This window comes from Sander vitreus, chromosome 12 (genome assembly GCF_031162955.1).
Source record: "Sander vitreus isolate 19-12246 chromosome 12, sanVit1, whole genome shotgun sequence".
Lineage (NCBI taxonomy): Eukaryota > Metazoa > Chordata > Actinopteri > Perciformes > Percidae > Sander > Sander vitreus.
Genome location: NC_135866.1, coordinates 23,238,618 through 23,257,017, shown reverse-complemented (window position 1 = coordinate 23,257,017; position 18,400 = coordinate 23,238,618). Strand labels below are relative to the sequence as shown.

Genomic DNA, 18,400 nt, shown 5'->3' with positions numbered 1-18,400 from the left:
AAACGCATCACAAACGTGACTGTCAATAATCCAATTCCTTGTGAAGTCAATTTTATTTATTCTGATTCATAGAAGCATTTTTAGAAAATATACTCATTTTCAGGCCTGCAAAATCAGATTAAAACTTTAAGGGATTCACTGCTGACTTAAATACTCTTGAAGAGATGGGAGTGCTAAGTGCATGATAACACATATCTCAATCATCATCAATGTCAGCATACACCAAAAAGCATAATTACAAACACAGTTATCAAATGATGTATTATCACAAATAAAAACATGGTTGTTAACTGGTAGTTACCACAATGGTTAGTGCAGTTTTATATTCCGTATTTACATCTCCATTTGAATAAATACAGTACAAATTCACTTTTAGTAGTCACAGATTGTCAGTAAAAGACGGGGAGGGGGATGAGAAGACAGTGTTTTCAATATTAAATGATTTTGCACAAATGCACAAAACAGTTCATGATGAGCATACTGGAGAAACATTTAACTACTGTGTGTGCTTTATGTACTGCAGGTCAGAGCTTCCCTTATGCCTGAGAAAAACCATAGCAAGTGCAACCAGTTATAAACAGAAAGCATACCAGTACATGCATTTTCAGCAACAAATGTTTACATGAACTAAAAAGGAAGAAAAGCTGCTTGTTGGAGCTTTGTCAGTTAAGTCCACACAGTTTTAAAAGCTTGTCTCTGTCCAGTCCTCCATGTTCCAGTCTGTCCTTCCCAGCAAACTTCTTCTGATCCACTGGTAACGTCATAACGCATCTCTGTTACCAAGCTGGGGGCTTTCATAACCTAAAGAAGCAGATACAGTGTCAATAAATGACTTTAAAGCTGCACTAATCAAACTTTTTACATTAGCAATTGATCAAGTGAGTATTAGTAAGTTGTCACTAGTAGAGACAAACTTTTAGTTAGAAAGTTTATCACCCAAACCTTCAGTCCCTCTGTTTACACAGCATTTTAGCACCATTTTAGCTCATCGTTTTGGTTTTACAGTCCACAAACACAATATCAACTGTGTTTCCAGTAGCAGCAACATTTTCTAGCAAAAAAACAAATATGACACGCTACCTGCTCATCACCAAACAGACAGACAAATTTAGCGGCTAGCTGGTGAACGTTAGCTGCTAAAGATCCAGATAAATTTTTTTTTAGAAGTTGGTGGAGACTCGAAGACAAACACGACTCCAACTGAATGCTAATGTTGCTGCGTATCTGCTTGATGTGTGTAAATAGGAAACAATTTCACCATATCAACTTTAAAAAGGTTGTTTCTGTTGACCCCAAGTAACAGAAAATCAGTTATCATGTTTAAAGCTGCACTAATCAATATCTTATATTATTAACAATGGATCAAATGTCTGTGTAATGTGAAACAGGTCGCCCATTGTGCCAAACTCACAGAGAATAATCACAAAATGTTGCGGTTGCCCTTTTGGTCTATTTCTATTTTGGATCATTGTTTCGGATTTCTCGCACGCAACTCCGCTCTTGACGACCTTCTTTTAAACCGTAGCAGGCAGCCGTTTTCAGCAACAACAAAAAACTCTAAATAAATGAACCAACTGTATTCTACCTGCTTAGTACCAAATGGCTGAAAGACAAAGTTAGCAACTAGCTAGTGAGAATAGTGGAGCATTTAGCTGCTAAATGCTAAAAGGAGAATGAAAATTAGATTTCCATTCAACAGGGCTGAAAACCTGACTCCAAATAAAGGCTACTGTTTTTCTGTCTGCTGGATGTGTAAACAGTGTGCTAACAGATTTGACATATCACTTTTATAAGGTGATAATACTGTATGTCATATATGTATTTAGCTTGTTCCGCTGCCCAAAAGTGGGCACAAAAATCAATTGTTACACTTCCAACATTCAGATTTCATTATGTAAAGGAAAGCTCAGTGTTTCCCACACAGACTAATTTGTGGCGGTGCGCCGCACTATCAACACCTGCTGCCGCACATTGCGTTTCGTTATAAAAAAACCCAAACATTTACACTATTTAAAACACGCAGTTCATTCGTTCAGCGCATTTCCTTTCCCTGCTCTCCTCAGTCTCTCTGTCACTTGCGTCTCACACACACCCCCTCCCCCCGTGCACAAAGCGTCTGTCTCCATGACAGGAGAAACAGGAGAAGACGGCTGGCGAAATTCACAAGTTCACGAAAGGTTGGTATCTATCTTGGGAACACCTTTACACAAACACTAAAAAAGTGCTATACAAATATTTTATATTCTGAAGACAATGTTGTCAGTGTGTTAATGTTGGATTCCCGACCCGACTCAAACAAGCGATTGCGCCTGCTTTAGAACGTCAACTAGTCGCAAGTTTGCGGTAAAATGCAGTTGGGTTGTCGAGGTCAAAACACTATATGTAGCAGCTGTGAATCAAATAAACTTATAAATAATGTTATGTCATTTTTTTTTTTACTCTTACACTGAAAAAGGCACGTGTTGAGGATGAGGACCAGCCTGAACCGGAGATATCAGTCTGAAACAGAGCTGAACAGTCCGATTAGTGCAATTAGTTATGTTATGAATTTGTTTACAATATTTTCAGGCTTCAACCAGTGAAAGACAGGGTCAGGGAGAGAGAGAGATGGATTCGTTAGGCATTGAAGAAAGAGTAGGAGAGGAGGACAGCATCCAACAGCGTGTCTTCCTCAGTTTTTGATACTTGATTGTATGAAAATAAGTATCTCTCTCTCACCCCGCCCCCGGTCTGGCACGGGGCGACCGACCGACCGACCCCCACCACCACAAATTGCCTTCTAATCTGTGGGAAACACTGTTGCTTGATGTATCAACCTATGTTAAATGTAGCCAGGCACAGAGAACCACTGCAGTTTCACACTTTCTATATAAGTGGCTTTTACATCATCATTTGTGGCATGGACCTTGTTATCATTCTCATAGTGATAATTGCACCCATCAGCAGGTTTCAGTTATGTATTACAGAGGTAATTGGCATGGGCTTTTGCCATGTCATTAGTACCCCTAGCTTTCCACTGCCACAGGGTTTTCATCTTCAATGCCAAATGACTGAAATGTAGAAATGGATGACGAATCAGCCAAACATAGCTGCCAATTACCTCAATAATGCAATAATACAACATAGTATCTAAAAGGAATCAGCTAAAATTAAAGCAGGAGTGAAATGCTGAGGTTGTCGTTTATTGGCACCATTATCCATGCAGTGTCAGATCTGGCTGCCAGCTGCAAAGAGACATTTCTGGAAAACAGCCAAATTACGTCTTTAAATTAGGTTTTAGGATCTCTTTCTTTGGTCAGCCATTTACAATATACCGGAACAAGCATGCATTCAATATGTTAGGTATGACTCGTCCATGTACAGTGCTATGAAAAAGTCTACAGAGAAATGATTAAGCTGTGCACACCTTTTATCTCTTTTAATGAACTTCATAAAGATTAACGGATGTTCTTAATACCTTGCAGGGTTCAACAATAAGGGTTGCCTGATGGCCCGGGGCAAGTTAAAAGCCACTTCGGGCAAGTAAACGTAACAACCCACTTATGACATTATCATATCATAATCATTTGATTTGAATGTGCCGTTGGTCAATCAAGAATTGAGTTGGCACTTGATGCTTTTGACGTTTTGGTCTACATTTTTATGGGGGTTTGAAACGCTTTATTGCCGTTTTTTTTCTTTCTACGATAATCTTTGACGTTTTCTTCCCCCCCCCCCGAAATATTTTTTTGACTTTTTCTTTTTTTCCAAACTTTTTTTTTCGATGTTTTTCCTCGGGTTTTTTCCATAGGGGCCAGTAAAAATTCGCTCCGGGCAAGTAGAATTTTTAGGTAAAAAAGCCTTAGCATCGAACCCTGCCTTGAGTATTGAATTTTATTTTCATAATCTATTTTAAATTAAAACTGAGAAAAATCACTGTATTGCAATAAACTGCAAAACCTCAAGGGTGCAAACTTTTCTTGTCACATGGCTGTCATACAAGACATATTTGCAGGAAGTGAAACAGATACATACACCTGGTCCCAGCAGGGCAGTCCAGGGATCTGTTTCTATACTGGGGGAAACAGGGCTTTTTCACAGGGAATCTGCGATCTGAGGGCCTCTCCAGATCGTAGGGGCTGTTCCGTTCCATGCCTGAGGGGAAATGGCATGAGCGACAGACAGACAGACAGACAGACAGACAGACAGACAGACAGACACACACACACACACACACACACACACACAGAGAGTGGGGTGTGGGAACTGAAAAGAGGTTGCAGGGTAAAGCAGTAATGTGGTACACAGCCAGGAAGCTCTACAGGCTTGGGAGCAGATCAAATAAGAGACTCACGCTGCTTTTATTTGATACAAAATAACAAAGGCATTGCGCCATTGTTATGAATTATGAACAAAAGCAACAAGATGTGCATTTGTCTCAGACATCCATGTGTAGAACCAAACAGCATTCATGCTATGTACGTATATCATAATGTGTGCACAACAGCAGGGGTACAGGGCATACAGTACCTATGTCAAACGAGTTGGACTTTCCGGTGTGACGTGATGTTGCTGTAAATCCATTACGACCTTCTTCCCCATCTGATTGGTGGAACAGGTTTAATCATCATTATCATGATCGTCATCCACACTTATTCTGTCCAAATGGCCTGACAGACATCATCAACAGTATTCCGTATGTACTTTATTCTAATCAGCAAGAGTGCCATGTGCAGAATCTGAAACCTTTTCAACTGAAAAACCAGGACAATTACATTAAAGGTCCCATATTGTAAAAATTTAGATGTGATTTCCATGTCTTTTTTTTTTATTATAAAGCAGGTCGAGGTGCTATATAAACAATGTGAAAGTATCAAAACGTTCAGTCCACGCTCCGCTCAATCCCCAGAGAAATGCACACAGCCCTTATTCATAAACTGTGCCTTTAAACAAGCCACCAGGACTTCCGTACGGTTGTGTCACAGCTTTACTATATGTGTGTGTAGAAAGTGCTTCTACAGTGCCGTTAAAGTCATTCCCCGGCTGCAATGACGGTGCACAGACTCAGAGAGCGCACGACCCAGAAACGCTGACCAATCAGAGCAGTCTGGGATTTTTCGATAGTGTTTTTTTTTTTTTTTTTTAAACCTTTAGGCACATAAACACATTCTAGTAGAAACCCAAAATACAAGTATGAACCTAAAACCGACCGTAATATAGGACCTTTAAAGTATCAACCACACTGGTTTATCATGAATGATCTACCACATCACAGTTCACTACTGTCCCTATCTTTTGCTGTACAGTAACATTGTTACAGCACCTTGACTGACAGGATCTGCTGCTTCTATCCCCGGCTTGGCAGATGCTGGTGAGCTTTTATTCTCGGCGGTCCCCTCCTCTTCAATGATTGGCTGAGCAGGAGGCAAGCTCCTCTGGTCACTGGTCGGTTCTTCACCCGTATTGACAGGTGAGGTTTTGGCAGAGGTCACAGCCTTTTCCGGAGAGGTCTTGTCTCTTGAGAGATCGAGACTGGGCTGAGGGAGGAACACGGCATTTGTGTGTTACAGTATGTTACACATCAGAGTACAGTGCGTGAGAGTTTGTACAAAAGGTGTCCTATTTTTTCTTTGTTTTACATGCTGTACACATACCTTATTAAGTAGAAGAGAACGCTGTCCCTCTGGCACTCGCGCTCTCTGCTTCTCTTCATGCTTTCTTTCACTCTGGTCTTCTTCTCCTTGCAGCCTTCCTGCCTCTTCTGGTGAGAGAGAAACACAGAGCTTTGTTTGAAAACCTTTAAGCATGGAAGCGGAGTAGCAGGTGCACACATTTCCTCATGTGCTTTCTGTAATTGGAAATGTTAGCTTGACTAGACTGGGACTGAAATCACTGGCAAATATACAGCGCACAAACAAAGAAAAGGTATAAAGTAAACAAGAAACAATAAAAACATCTCCAATTAAGAACTGGGTTGCTTGACATTTCTGTGTTAAATTCTTTCTACATCTTCAAGAGAGAGAAAATAGCATATGCATATTATGCTGGCCAATGGTTTATATACGCACGTTTATCTGCTGGAGGGTTGTCACGTCACTGATGTTGTATTCAGTTAATGAGGAGCAAAATAGCAGCAGCTATTATTTATTGATCTGCACATTCTGCAGCTAGGTTTCCAATCAGAGGATAAAAGTGTACTTTTCTGTACCATTTCTTTGTTTGCAATGTCAATTTGCAGATTTCTACATTGATTTTATGGCATGACCGGTTCTGGCCTCAAGCTATTGTACTGATCTCTTAATTCTCTTTGAGCCAGAGTACAGTCTATAGCTACTTTTGGAACTGTGGAGGTTTTGCTCATTACAATGTCTAGACTTAAAACCAACAATAGCCCTATGTCCCTATCTATGTAAAGGCCCCTATAGTTTGGGACAGTGAACCTTTGGGACTAAGCAAGTCAAATCTCTGTCCACTTTCTCTCATTAAACTCACTTTGATAGATGTCTTGAACAAATCTTCTTTTAATGATGTTGATCTAATTTTGTCTTTTCTGTCTGAGTTGCAGTACCTAGACTCTCCTGCAGGTGTCTCTGCCTCATGACAGCCACACTTGGCTTGGTGCTCTGTGGGGGTGGCTCTGGCCTCGTCCCACAGGGGGCCATGCTTCCACCGCCGCTCTGTCTGTCCTCCTCCATGTCAGCCCGTGAGTCTGTCAGGGGTACGATCCTCTCCTGCGTGCCCATCTCCATCTGTCTGTTCGTCTGTTGTTTGGAGGACACCACGTGGCCGTTAGTCCGAGGATCTGCAGGGACATCTGAGATGGTGGTCGACCCGTCAGTATCTTGGTCTGTCTCTTTGATGTCACAGGTGCTGCTCACATCCGAGTCCTCGATTTCTGCCCCGATGCAGCTGTACACCATGCTGACCAGGTCTGTGGACTGGACAAGGAGAAAAATAAAATAAAAAAAGGCTAAACAAAAGAGTCCTCAAACTCAAAGTAATTTGACTTCACACAGCTGATCATATGCTGTCTCGGATTTCCTGTTGTCGATAATGTACTGAATGAATTAACTGTGTAGTCTGGTGGTAACAGCGGTGAGAGTAAAGGCTTCGATTAACATTTCTTAATTGTAGTTAAATCAATTATACCTAAATTAAATTATCCCTCATTTTCCTGGGAATGTCTTCAAATCCCCTCAAGGCTCAGTGAGGATCTGTGGACTCTACTTTGAGGACCAAAGAGATTTGGATGACTGCAACTGTCTCTCTCTCTCTATGTGTGTGCGTGTGTGTGTGTGCGTGCGCAACTCTGGGCAGAGAACAGGGTTCCCACACCTTCTTAAACGTCAAATTCAAGGAGTTTGAAGGAGACTTTTTGATAACTTTTCAGGCCCAGTTCTCTCAAATTCAAAGACCCAACATGGCATAGTTTGAGACACAGCTCAAGGTGAATTACTGTTACAACACTGAGATTTTTTTATAATGAGAACTAGCAGGCTTTACAGAAGCTCACAACAATTAGCAACAATTACAAAAGGAGAGAGGCTTGAATGTGTCAACACTTCTCAATGTGCTGGGTTACAGTGATGGCAGACTATGTTGGAAAAAAATGTATTGTGTAAATTGAGCGACAGAGAATAGAATAGACTTTAAAATGTTTAAAATAGGCCATATAGTCCTCCACACCTCTGACAAGGTACTCGCATCCAACACAGATACAGGAATAAGAATAGCAGGTGGTGGCACAGCATTCATCTATGCATTTTGTCGTGCCATGTTAAACTACATTTATTTAATTATTTTATTACTGTAGATTGAAAACAGAAAGAAGATATGGTATTAAAATAGTTGTACATTTCCATTTACTTCAACTGTTTGTTGTGCCAGACTGGTACACTATTCCACAGAGAAATAATGCAATGTGTGCCAAAATGTTTTGGCTATTTGGAAATTAAATGCACACTTAAACAATGTCACAGTTCACAGACAAGGTCACAGTTAGCTTAGTCTCGCTTTGCCACACCTTCCTCCACAGCGCTGCGGAGGAGGGTCTGGCTAGTCCACACAGCATTCTGGGATGGGAAAAATACGTGCTCTGGGTTACTGGCATGTCTTTAAACCAATCACAATCGTCTTGGGCGGTGCTGAGGAGCCACGGTGCTGCTGTAAAATAGCCTCGGGAAGGAACTTGTTTTGGAGGAACGTGTGTACGTTCAAAAGGTTGTTTTAGTCGTGCAACAGAAAACTCAGATTGGTCAGATAGTCCAGCTAGCTGTCTGGATTTACCCTGCAGAGATCTGAGGAGCAGTTAACCATAGTCCTCATAAATCCACCGGAGTTTAAAATTCCAACACAAAGAAAGCGGAAGGTGAGGACATTCGGCCGAAAAGAGTGACATCCGGCGGAATTTCCGGCGGCAACGGAGCAATCCCGGAAGTGGAACGTTGTGGATATGGACTACAGTTAGCTAGACTGCAGCACCCCTGGAGCTGGTTCAGGATTAACTCTCAGTAGCTGCTTGCTACTAATAAGAGTTTGAATTTCTAACGGTCACATCACACTCACTGTGACTGTCTCCAACACTGTACCTGTCTCTGGATGAGGCAGGAGGGGCTTTCAGCCCTCATCCCATGCACAGGTACACCCTGCATGGGCCGAGTTGAAGGCATGGTCCCGTTTGCTCCAGGAACAGTGCTCTCTGGCCTCCCTGTTTGCTGAATCATCGAGTAGACGTTCTCTGAGGCGCTGCTGGAACAGACGCACAGAAAAACCCAAGAAATTTTGATTAGTGAATCATATTTACACACATTTATGGGGATGAGGTTTGACCTGAGAGGCAGGAGAAGGTGAGAGTAAGTGTTTGGTGATCTAACTTGCCCTTACATTTACTTACTTGCTATAGTATTAATATATTGTACACTAACAATCTGCATTTATTTACTATACAGTACAAGCTCATACTTCCTATGTCACTAATTTATTGAACGCTTCTTTGGCCGCTGTTATTGTCAGCAGTATGCTGTTGCACTTCCCACACACTCTGAGCAGTTGTAAAAAGACAAAAGAAGTGGGTGCAGAGGGCAGCCATGTGAATGCAACAATGAACAATCTCTTTGATTGCTTAGCAACAATCTGCAGGTAAAATGTGACATAACATGTTTAACTGTGTTTTTCTTTCCATCTATGGCTACCCTGAAGATGAATCATCTGTTCTTTTATTCTCCTCTTTCAGACTGCTGTAAAACTTGGCCTCTGTTTAAGAGTGTAACTCCTGTGCTTTAGCGCGGTTGTTAAACAGCAGAGGTGATTATGCACCAGTTTTTTTAGCCTCACCACAATTCCTTAAAAAGGTCCCATGGCATGAAAATGTCACTTTATGAGGTTATTTAATATTAATGAGTTCCCCCAGCCTGCCTATGGTCCCCCAGTGGCTAGAAATGGCGATAGATGTAAACCGAGCTCTGGGTATCCTGCTCTGCCTTTGAGAAAATGAAAGCTCAGATGGGCCGATCTGGAATCTTCCCCTTATGTTGTCTTAAGGGGAAAAGTTACCTCCCCTTTCTCTGCTTCAGTGTTGGTCATCTTACTTTAAAAAAGTAATTAGTTACAGTTACAAATTACTTATTACAAAAAGTAATTGAGTTAGTAACTCAGTTACTAACTTGTAAAAGTAATGAGTTACTCAGCAAAGTAACTGTGACGTTATTTTTTTATGTTCTATAACGCTATTACGTTCTATAACATCCTTGCAATCAATGTGTTCAGCTCGGCCTTGGTCACCTGTTGCTGACCCGAAAAATCGAGCGTTGCTTGTTTTAACAGAGTGGCTCCGTCTCCTTCGCTGGAGCTCACGCTAGCTGCATTTGGGCTTGGGGTTGGGTTAGCAGCAGCAACAAGTGTCGTGTTTGCATGTGTTGATGTGAGGTGCTTCATAAGATTCGAGTTGCTTGAAGCAGACGTGGATAAAGCCTTTTTTCCTGGGCATAGCGTGCATATTACATAAACATTCTTTATGTAACGCTACCTTTGAATATCCCTGGCTCGTCTCCATTGTCGCGGTCTTGTGTTTACTGGTAGTCAGAGTGTACAGTGAGACAGCGTGAGCAGGGCATCCGCCCACCCAGCCAATCATCATCACATTTGCAACGGTGTCATCATCCCCACCCCGGCTCTCTCCAGGCAGCTGATGTGTAGCCAAAGCCTGACACCTCGCGCTTCATTCAACCAAATTGTAGTAACGCACCACTTTACATTCTCAGTAACGATAACGGCGTTGCAATGATGGGAAAAGTAATTAATGAGATTACTCCGTTACCGAAAAAATAATGCCGTTAGTAACGCTGTTATACTTAAACGCCGTTACTCTCAACACTGCTCTGCTTTGCCCGCCCAGAAAATTTGGCCCGCCCATGAGAAAGAGAGAGACATCATGGCTTGCAAACGAGCAAAGCATGGCAGTTGGTCAAGGCCACACCCCCACCCTCCACCTTGCCCCCCCCTCTCCTCCTCAATAGCATTTAAAGCTACAGACACAGAAATCACATCCTAAGGAAAGCTCATTGTGGGACTGGCTCTACTGGCTGTAATTCTGCACCAAGGCTGAATTTTGGGAAGGAGTCTTCAGATACAGTATTAGGGGACCACTAAGGCCTATATAAAAGAGACTTCAGATAAGGTATTAGGGGACCACTAAGGTCTATATAAAAGAGACTTCAGATACAGTATTAGGGGACCACTAAGGTCTATATAAAAGAGACTTCAGATACAGTATTAGGGGACCACTAAGGCCTATATAAAAGAGACTTCAGATACAGTATTAGGGGACCACTAAGGTCTATATAAAAGAGACTTCAGATACAGTATTAGGGGACCACTAAGGCCTGTATAAAAGAGACTTCAGATACAGTATTAGGGGACCACTAAGGCCTATATAAAAGAGACTTCAGATACAGTATTAGGGGACCACTAAGGCCTATATAAAAGAGACTTCAGATACAGTATTAGGGGACCACTAAGGCCTATATAAAAGAGACTTCAGATACAGTATTAGGGGACCACTAAGGTCTATATAAAAGCACCGAAAAAGCAGCATATCATAGGACCTTTAAAGTTCAATTTGTGGGCACCTCAGTCAGCTGAAAAACATACATAGCTCTCACTGAGGGCCTTTTTCTCCTCCATTTTGTGTAACTGTAACTCCTTTCAAAAGGGGAAGTTTGCAAAGCGTGCCTACTGAGTGCATTACTCTCCCAAGTTATTCAGCTGTGTAATAATTTTTTTTAACATGTTTTACGCCTTGTACTTTCTCCTATTCGCAATACTGCCGTCTACTTTTTAACTATGGAGCCGTTACGTGCCATACATTCAAAGCGAAGGAAAACAGTTAATCTAAAACAGCTAAATATTTTTTTCCATTAAAATATTCATGAAGCTATGCAGTGACGTTAATGCCCAGCGCTGGATTAATTTAACAGCCATCCCAATCTCTGGCTCTAAGCACTTAAATGTTTCAACTTTCATCCCCTCCTTCCACTCAGCCCCTGCGCTGCATACTGACTCCGAGTCCTGATTAGAGATGGTGGAGCTGCGGTTCTTGCGGAAGCCGGAGAAAATGGACAACACGCTTCGTCTCTTCTTTCTCCTCAGCGACTGGCCCTGATGGAGGGATGACAACTGACTGAAAGGGAAAAAAAGAGGAGGAGAAACGAGAGGTTATTGGAAAAGACAACAGAGTAAAAGAACGGCTGGATACAGTCATTTTGGTGATGTTCTACTATTAATTATTGACAAGTATACATTCCCTGCAAGTCATCATTGGCTTGCGGATCTCAGTGTTAACAGCTGACTACATGACGTGTTATGAAAATGAAAATACAGATGGCATAATATACAGTATTTGACAGAAGGCATAGTTTATGCTGCGTCAATGAATCTTTTTCATGCACAGCTGGTGAGAATTAAGCACACACTGTCATATGGCCTTAGAATGGTTTGGGAACTACTATTTCCATGTGGTTTTGAGTAGTGCTGTTTGAGATGCAAATTTCTGAGCCATGTATGATTATCTTACAATCTAAATCCATATTTTTAGGCTGATGTACCCAGATGAAGTAAGTTGCTAACAAATGCCTAGCTTAACAACTGACCTTTAGTGTGTCGAAATGATCATTACAACAACTTTAAGTCTTAACCACAATTGTACTACTCATAATGTAAATGTTAACAATACTCTATGGAGTGTTCAGTAGAGTAGTTTTTCCACGTCGTCTGTTAGTGACAGTTTTTAAAATGGCAAATATTTCGGGGTATTGGTGTAGCCAACAGATATCCAGATAAGACTATCTTCCTTGTGCACGTCATTGTTTACAGTCTGATTAGCAACTTGAGACACGAGAATGAAGTTGAGAAACAAAGTCCACGACTGGATTGCTTCACAATCTTTATAAACAGAAATCTGCATATGAATGCAGATAAATAAATAAAAAATCTAATAAAAACTAAATCGTAGTCAGTCGATATGCGATGAGTTCTGAGATTGCATTCTGGTCAATGTGTTCCGCCTCTTTGCTTTCGACACAGATTGTTTACTTGCATTGTACTCTGCAGTATAGTGCAGAGTACATAGTGTACAGTGTTTTTATAGCTTAATCAGTAAAACCAGTAGCCTGCTGCGGTTGAAAACGATGCTGATGGGAGCGATTAGTGAACCAATAAAGTAAAATGGCGGGCCTGAAAACAATGAGCTAAAAGATGCTAAAATGTTTAGTAGAGCTAAGCGGAACTGCAGAGTCGGCACACAATTACCTTTGGGTTCATCACTTCAAGCGAGCCTTTTCACGTACAAGTAGTCATGTGATCCATTGTTTATACATAAAAATTGATTATAGCCGCTTTAAAATGAGCCAAAGCATGACTTGACCACACTGTCAAATACAATGCTTTATTGAAATTGTATTGATTAGGTTTGCAGTATGCTTTCACATCATGTGCCACTGATGTGAAATAGTGGGTTAAAGTAATTGTTGTAATGAAAGCAGTTTAGTTGTGTTTTATTCAATATATACCGGTACTGTAATTGCTCTGCCACAGATCCGTATACACAGGCAGTCAGTCTCTAATACAGAGAAAGCACAGAAACTATTTTGTGTGACTACTGTGCAGTTCCAAAGAAAAATAGTAAGAAGGCTGGACAGTCACAGTAAACAAGATCATTTATTTTATATAATGGAATATGTTCTGGTTATTGAACAAATAGAGCTACAAATGAGGCTTCTATTTAGTGCAAATGGAATCTCCCTACTACATTTGAGCCTAAGTGCTTTAGGAGCATGTTGTTTATTCATTGACATGACATGCAATACAAAAGCAATATAGAGAAGGACATTATAGTCCTGTTTTTAATGCATGTAGTATGAACTAAGTATCACAGAGGAGGAATACTTCTTATTTAGATGTATATCAATATATTCCTATTTTTGGTTCAGCAGGTTGATATGGGTTTTATTGTGTCCAGAGCAGATGTACCCTATGGTAAGACTTAAAGCAATGTGATTCACCTCTTTATACACAATTAGTTTGATGCATCTAGATACACGTTAAGCAGCCACAGGATTTATATCATTCACTTTAGCCCTATCTGGATGAAATGTGTAAAATCATTCACTGGTAACATTTCCATTTTGGCTATACTGATACAGTAATGAAGCACATCCAAAGGAGAAAGGAAACTCAGAAGCATTCTCTTGTAATTATAAATTCTATAATTCTAACTCAGTATCTCAAGATTAGAGATTAGCATCTTGCAATTAGGACATCTTTATGTGATAATTATGAGAAGGCTAGACCATAGTTATGATAAAAACGACCAGTCGCCATTTGAGAAGACAGACTGATGACACTGCCTTTTTTTTTGTTGCTATTATTTCCTTCTTGGTTTGAGGCTTTGGGAGAACCTGATTCCGTCACTGACTTCATGGGATTTTTCATACTGTATGTCAACATTGCCCAGGAATCGTAAGTTAACACTTTACACTTTACATAAACCTGCATTAACTGATTTTTTCCTGCTTGAGGGCAGCGGTGGGTAGGGGTGGGAATCACCAGAGGCCTCACGATACGATATAATCACGATACGATATAATCACGATACGATATTATTGCAATTTTAAACATATTGTGATATATTTTTTTTGGGGGGCATTTTTAAGCCTTTATTTATAGAGGACAGCTGAAGACATGAAAGTGGAGAGAAAGGGGGAATGACATGCAGCAAAGGGCCGCAGGTGGGAGTCAAACCGGCGGCCCCTGCGTCAAGGAGTAAACCTCTATATATGGGCGCCTGCTCTACCAGGTGAGCTACCCAGGCACCCAATATATTGCAATTTATTACCTTTTTTCAAATGATGTGCCCAAAAGGAAGCTTTGTCAACATCCGTTTTATCCATAAAGATAAATGTCTGTATTTGTTCATCTCACTTCAATTTTATTGCTACAAAATGGGATTGTCAAGCAGATAAACTGACCAACACATACTGTATATAATAATAGATCGATACTTGCCGTCTGTGTATCGATACAGTATTGCCACAGAAAATATCGCGATACTATGCTGTATCAATTTTTATATCATCACCTTTTAATCCATGGCACACTTGCTTGCAAGCAGGCGAGCTAGCAGATTCTGAGCAACATCGGCATTTGTTGAGTTGCGTTTTTGGCCACCTGGTGACTACAAGTCTAATATTCACTATTCATTTAATCATTGTTATCTCTTTTTGGTTTCCACTAATTTTTTACAAAATATCTGGCTCTTTGGTTGCTAAATGCTCTACTATGTTCACCAGCTAGTCGCTAACTTTGTGTTTCTGCCGTTAAAGGTGCCCTGTGGCGTTTTCTTGTTTCTAAACCCATTGTATTCTTTAGGTCTAACACAGATGGTGAAAGCACTTCCTTCCTTGTAAAACATTTGCGAAGCCAATTTTTCAAACAAACTTGAACTTTGCATTGTTTAAATTCATGTTTGTTAGCTTGCAGTCTTCTTTCTTGCCTTTGCTGCTGTATTCTTTCTTGGTGCGTTACTGCCACCTGTAGATCAGTGGAATGGTGTGAAATCATTGGCTGGAATGGTTATGGTGCCCCTTGTGTACGACCCTTACACAAAAACATTGCTTCATAGCGCTACTAGTGGTCAAAAGCCCCACAGGGCACCTTTAAGTGCTAAGAAAGTAGCGTACCCACTGACGGCTGCCTGCAGTGGTTGGAAACAACACTGATGAGAGTGCTGAGAGTGAACCAAAACAGTCGTGTGGGTCTTACAACAAATACAATGAGCTGAAAGATGATTAAATGCTCGGTAGAACTTTGGGAAACCGGGAAACAATTATTTTGGTTTGTCACTACAAGCGACCCCTTTCACATTGTCATTTCATCCATTGTTAATACAAAAATATTGACTCTAGCTGCTTTAAGGTCACTCTAGTAATCTACCAGCCATAAGTCCCAGTCAGAAGTATTTTTTTTAAATGGTAACTTAACTCTTATAATTCTTTTGTCATAATTACAATACAATTTTCTCATGATAAAGACATGAGGCTAACTATCTAATGAGAACTGTCAGATTAAGATCTTGCATGTCAGGTTGGACATGCTCCTATTAGATGCTGAAGAATGAAATATCAGGTTTTACTAATCCACCGGATTTGGACTACAGTTCCCTTAAAGTGTGTGCTCTCCTCAGGAGGCCACTGTAGTAATGACAAATCTACTGCATTTCTTAAAGATTGCACGAAAACTGATTCTGTGAACTACCTGTCAGGTAGAACTCTCTTGCTGTAAAAATCAGGTAGTCCATCTTCCAGCATATTAACTCCTCCGTTCTCCGAGCAATGCTGCAGACAGACACACACACACACACGGAAATGGATAGAATAACAGGATAACAATTATCAATCCATGTCTGCAAAAAGCTGAAAGGCTGACAAAAGGTATTATCATTTCAAATGTCTGGCTGGCAGAACAGAATCCACTGCCAACAGAAGTCTGTTTGTGAAACAACTCCTCATCATGCTGCTGTAACTGAGTTTGTACCGATGTAGAAAAAGCTTTTTACAAAGTCTCAAAACAAACAAGCCGTTTTAAGTTAGAAGCTGCCCCGTGGCCCCTGGGAGATGGCTGTGCATGATTAACATCGAGTCAGAGACATATGCGACAGCTTCCTACTTAAAAAGGACTTATTTTTGGAAAGTGCCACTGGCATGGCAAACAAGATAAATAACACAAGTTTGCACAAAGCAGTCAAGAGATAAAAGAAACCCCTGAAAACTATACATGCTGGGTTTACTTTCTCACCTCTAAACCCTTCTGAACTCTATTGTGGAAACACACAGACTGAACGTCATGCTGCAGCATGAGATAAAAAAAATAATGGAGCGGTTAAATATACATACTAGCACAATAAAGACTCCTTTACCTTCAAGGTGCCATAAAAGATCCGGACGCCGTTTTAAAAAGTGTTAGCTGTGTTAGCGATCTGTATACAAATCTCAAACATTTGTTTGAGAAACTGCCGTTCAGAGTAGGGCTGCACAATTAATCGCAATGTTATCGAAATCATCATATGGACTAGTGCAATATCCAAATCAAAGCGGGGGAGCAATATTTTTTAAAGGCAAATGTGCATCAAACCATTCTGAATAAAGTATTGTGGTGCTGCAGAGACGTCCCGGCCTACAAAACGAATCCTACAGACTAAAGAAAAAATCTTTGTTTGGTACAGATCCTTGCAAAAATCACACTATAATCATTATAATTTCTTTTCATTTTAATCATTTTCAATGAAAATAAGAATAATGCTACAAAAATGATCATTCCCTCCAATATCGAGAATCATATCGCAAGTTCAAAGGTTTCCGTCACAAGAAGCTCGAGAAAGAGGTGACTCCTGCCTACTGGAGCTCATAATAAGGTCAAAAGTCACTTTCACGCCATTTGTCATCGACTTACAGATTCTGGGGGAGGGTGACCTGCTCTGTGTCTCCGCGGTGGGCGAGGCCTGACGTGGGTCACGTGACGCAAGGGCGAGCCGTTGGTGGGGAGGGTGGACAGACACTCCCATGATGCCGAGTGGGTAAGAGGGGCAGAGTGCGGTGGAGCAGAAGGGGTAGGAGAGGGACTGGGCTCATCACCTAGACCTACAACCAGACAAAATAAAAATTATTTTCAGGTCACATTTTGGCCTACAGTACACTGCATATCTTTCAATTAAATAGATTGAAGTTGAAATCAAATAATTGCTTAGGACATTACATTTTTCTAAAGTCAAATATGAAAAAAAACAAATTTTCGTCTAGGCTATGTCTTTATTTACATTGCCATGCTAATGTAGCTGCCCGGTGAGCCAGATAATGGATGAAAATGGAGAGGCAACCTCGCTATTCTTAGACCATAACCACTAGTGAGGCAAAAGTTTGGCCTGAGGGGAGTAACGGAGAAAAAACCATGTCATTACCTAAGAAGGGTTAATCCTTCAATTTAAAGATGCAAGATGAATACACTGGCATCAACACATTAACTATTATCATAGGCATTAGTATTGGTGAGAAAAAATAAAGATAATTTAAATTTTGAAAGAAGTGAGCACTCATTTCATTATGGTAAGTTGCATACTACTTGTATAGCTGAAGAAATGTATACTTGCATTGTTTTATTACAAATAGAGAGTCAATTGACCCTGACCCTGCTATTATTGTAAATATATCGTGCTATATGAGCACTTGAGGGCAATTAGCTGCGAGTCGAGGCACAAAAACTCACTCGGTCTGGTGGAGACGGGACGAATTCTTCTAGTTCTCGAGGTCCGCTTCTTAATGGCAATTGTGTCCTTTTGTCAAATGAGATAAATGTACAATAAGCAGTGGCTTCATTTTAAACACTATATCCAAATATGTTAACACAGATGTGACAACACACAAAGCAAGCAAAAAGAATAAGGGGGTTATGTATTGCATTTCAGTATTTTCCTATTAAGTACATTATTATCATCGCCTCCAGTACATTTTGAACCATTAGCATGACTCTCCTTAAAAGGTATAGTTAAGTTGTATGAGGTACTTATCCATAGTGAGTGTATTACCTACATGTAGATGGCGGTTGGCACACACACAGTTTAGAGCAGCAGGCAGGAGTACCAACATGGAATCTAAACAATGTACTGCTGTGGACAGGGGAAGCAGCAAAACATATTTTAAACACCTAAAAAAAAAAAAAAATCTATCTATCTTGGTTTAGGTGTATACTATATTAAAATATTTCCACTGCTCTATCTTGCCATCAGACAGCCCTTTACACGACGCATCCATCTACGCTCTCTTCAAAGCCACCCGACTCCTTTGACAAAAACAGTAATTTCACCTCGCAGAACACG

The 18,400-nt window shown here is 40.6% G+C and overlaps 1 protein-coding gene across 1 annotated transcript in view; it reads right to left on the bottom strand.

Annotated features, from left to right (window-relative positions):
• Positions 1 to 208: 208 nt before the first annotated feature.
• Positions 209 to 18,400, bottom strand: part of carmil3 (capping protein regulator and myosin 1 linker 3) — a 91,039-nt gene continuing 72,847 nt past the window's right edge. Inside the window, exons 30-41 of the mRNA XM_078263329.1 lie at positions 17,791 to 17,857; positions 16,981 to 17,168; positions 16,327 to 16,377; positions 15,787 to 15,866; positions 11,537 to 11,656; positions 8,568 to 8,727; positions 6,548 to 6,917; positions 5,634 to 5,740; positions 5,303 to 5,516; positions 4,510 to 4,581; positions 4,015 to 4,134; positions 209 to 801 (exon numbers count right to left, since the gene is read on the bottom strand). Coding sequence (XP_078119455.1) covers positions 761 to 801; positions 4,015 to 4,134; positions 4,510 to 4,581; positions 5,303 to 5,516; positions 5,634 to 5,740; positions 6,548 to 6,917; positions 8,568 to 8,727; positions 11,537 to 11,656; positions 15,787 to 15,866; positions 16,327 to 16,377; positions 16,981 to 17,168; positions 17,791 to 17,857 — 1,590 coding nt within the window. The 3' untranslated portion in view covers positions 209 to 760. The remainder of the gene's footprint in view (positions 802 to 4,014; positions 4,135 to 4,509; positions 4,582 to 5,302; positions 5,517 to 5,633; positions 5,741 to 6,547; positions 6,918 to 8,567; positions 8,728 to 11,536; positions 11,657 to 15,786; positions 15,867 to 16,326; positions 16,378 to 16,980; positions 17,169 to 17,790; positions 17,858 to 18,400) is intronic.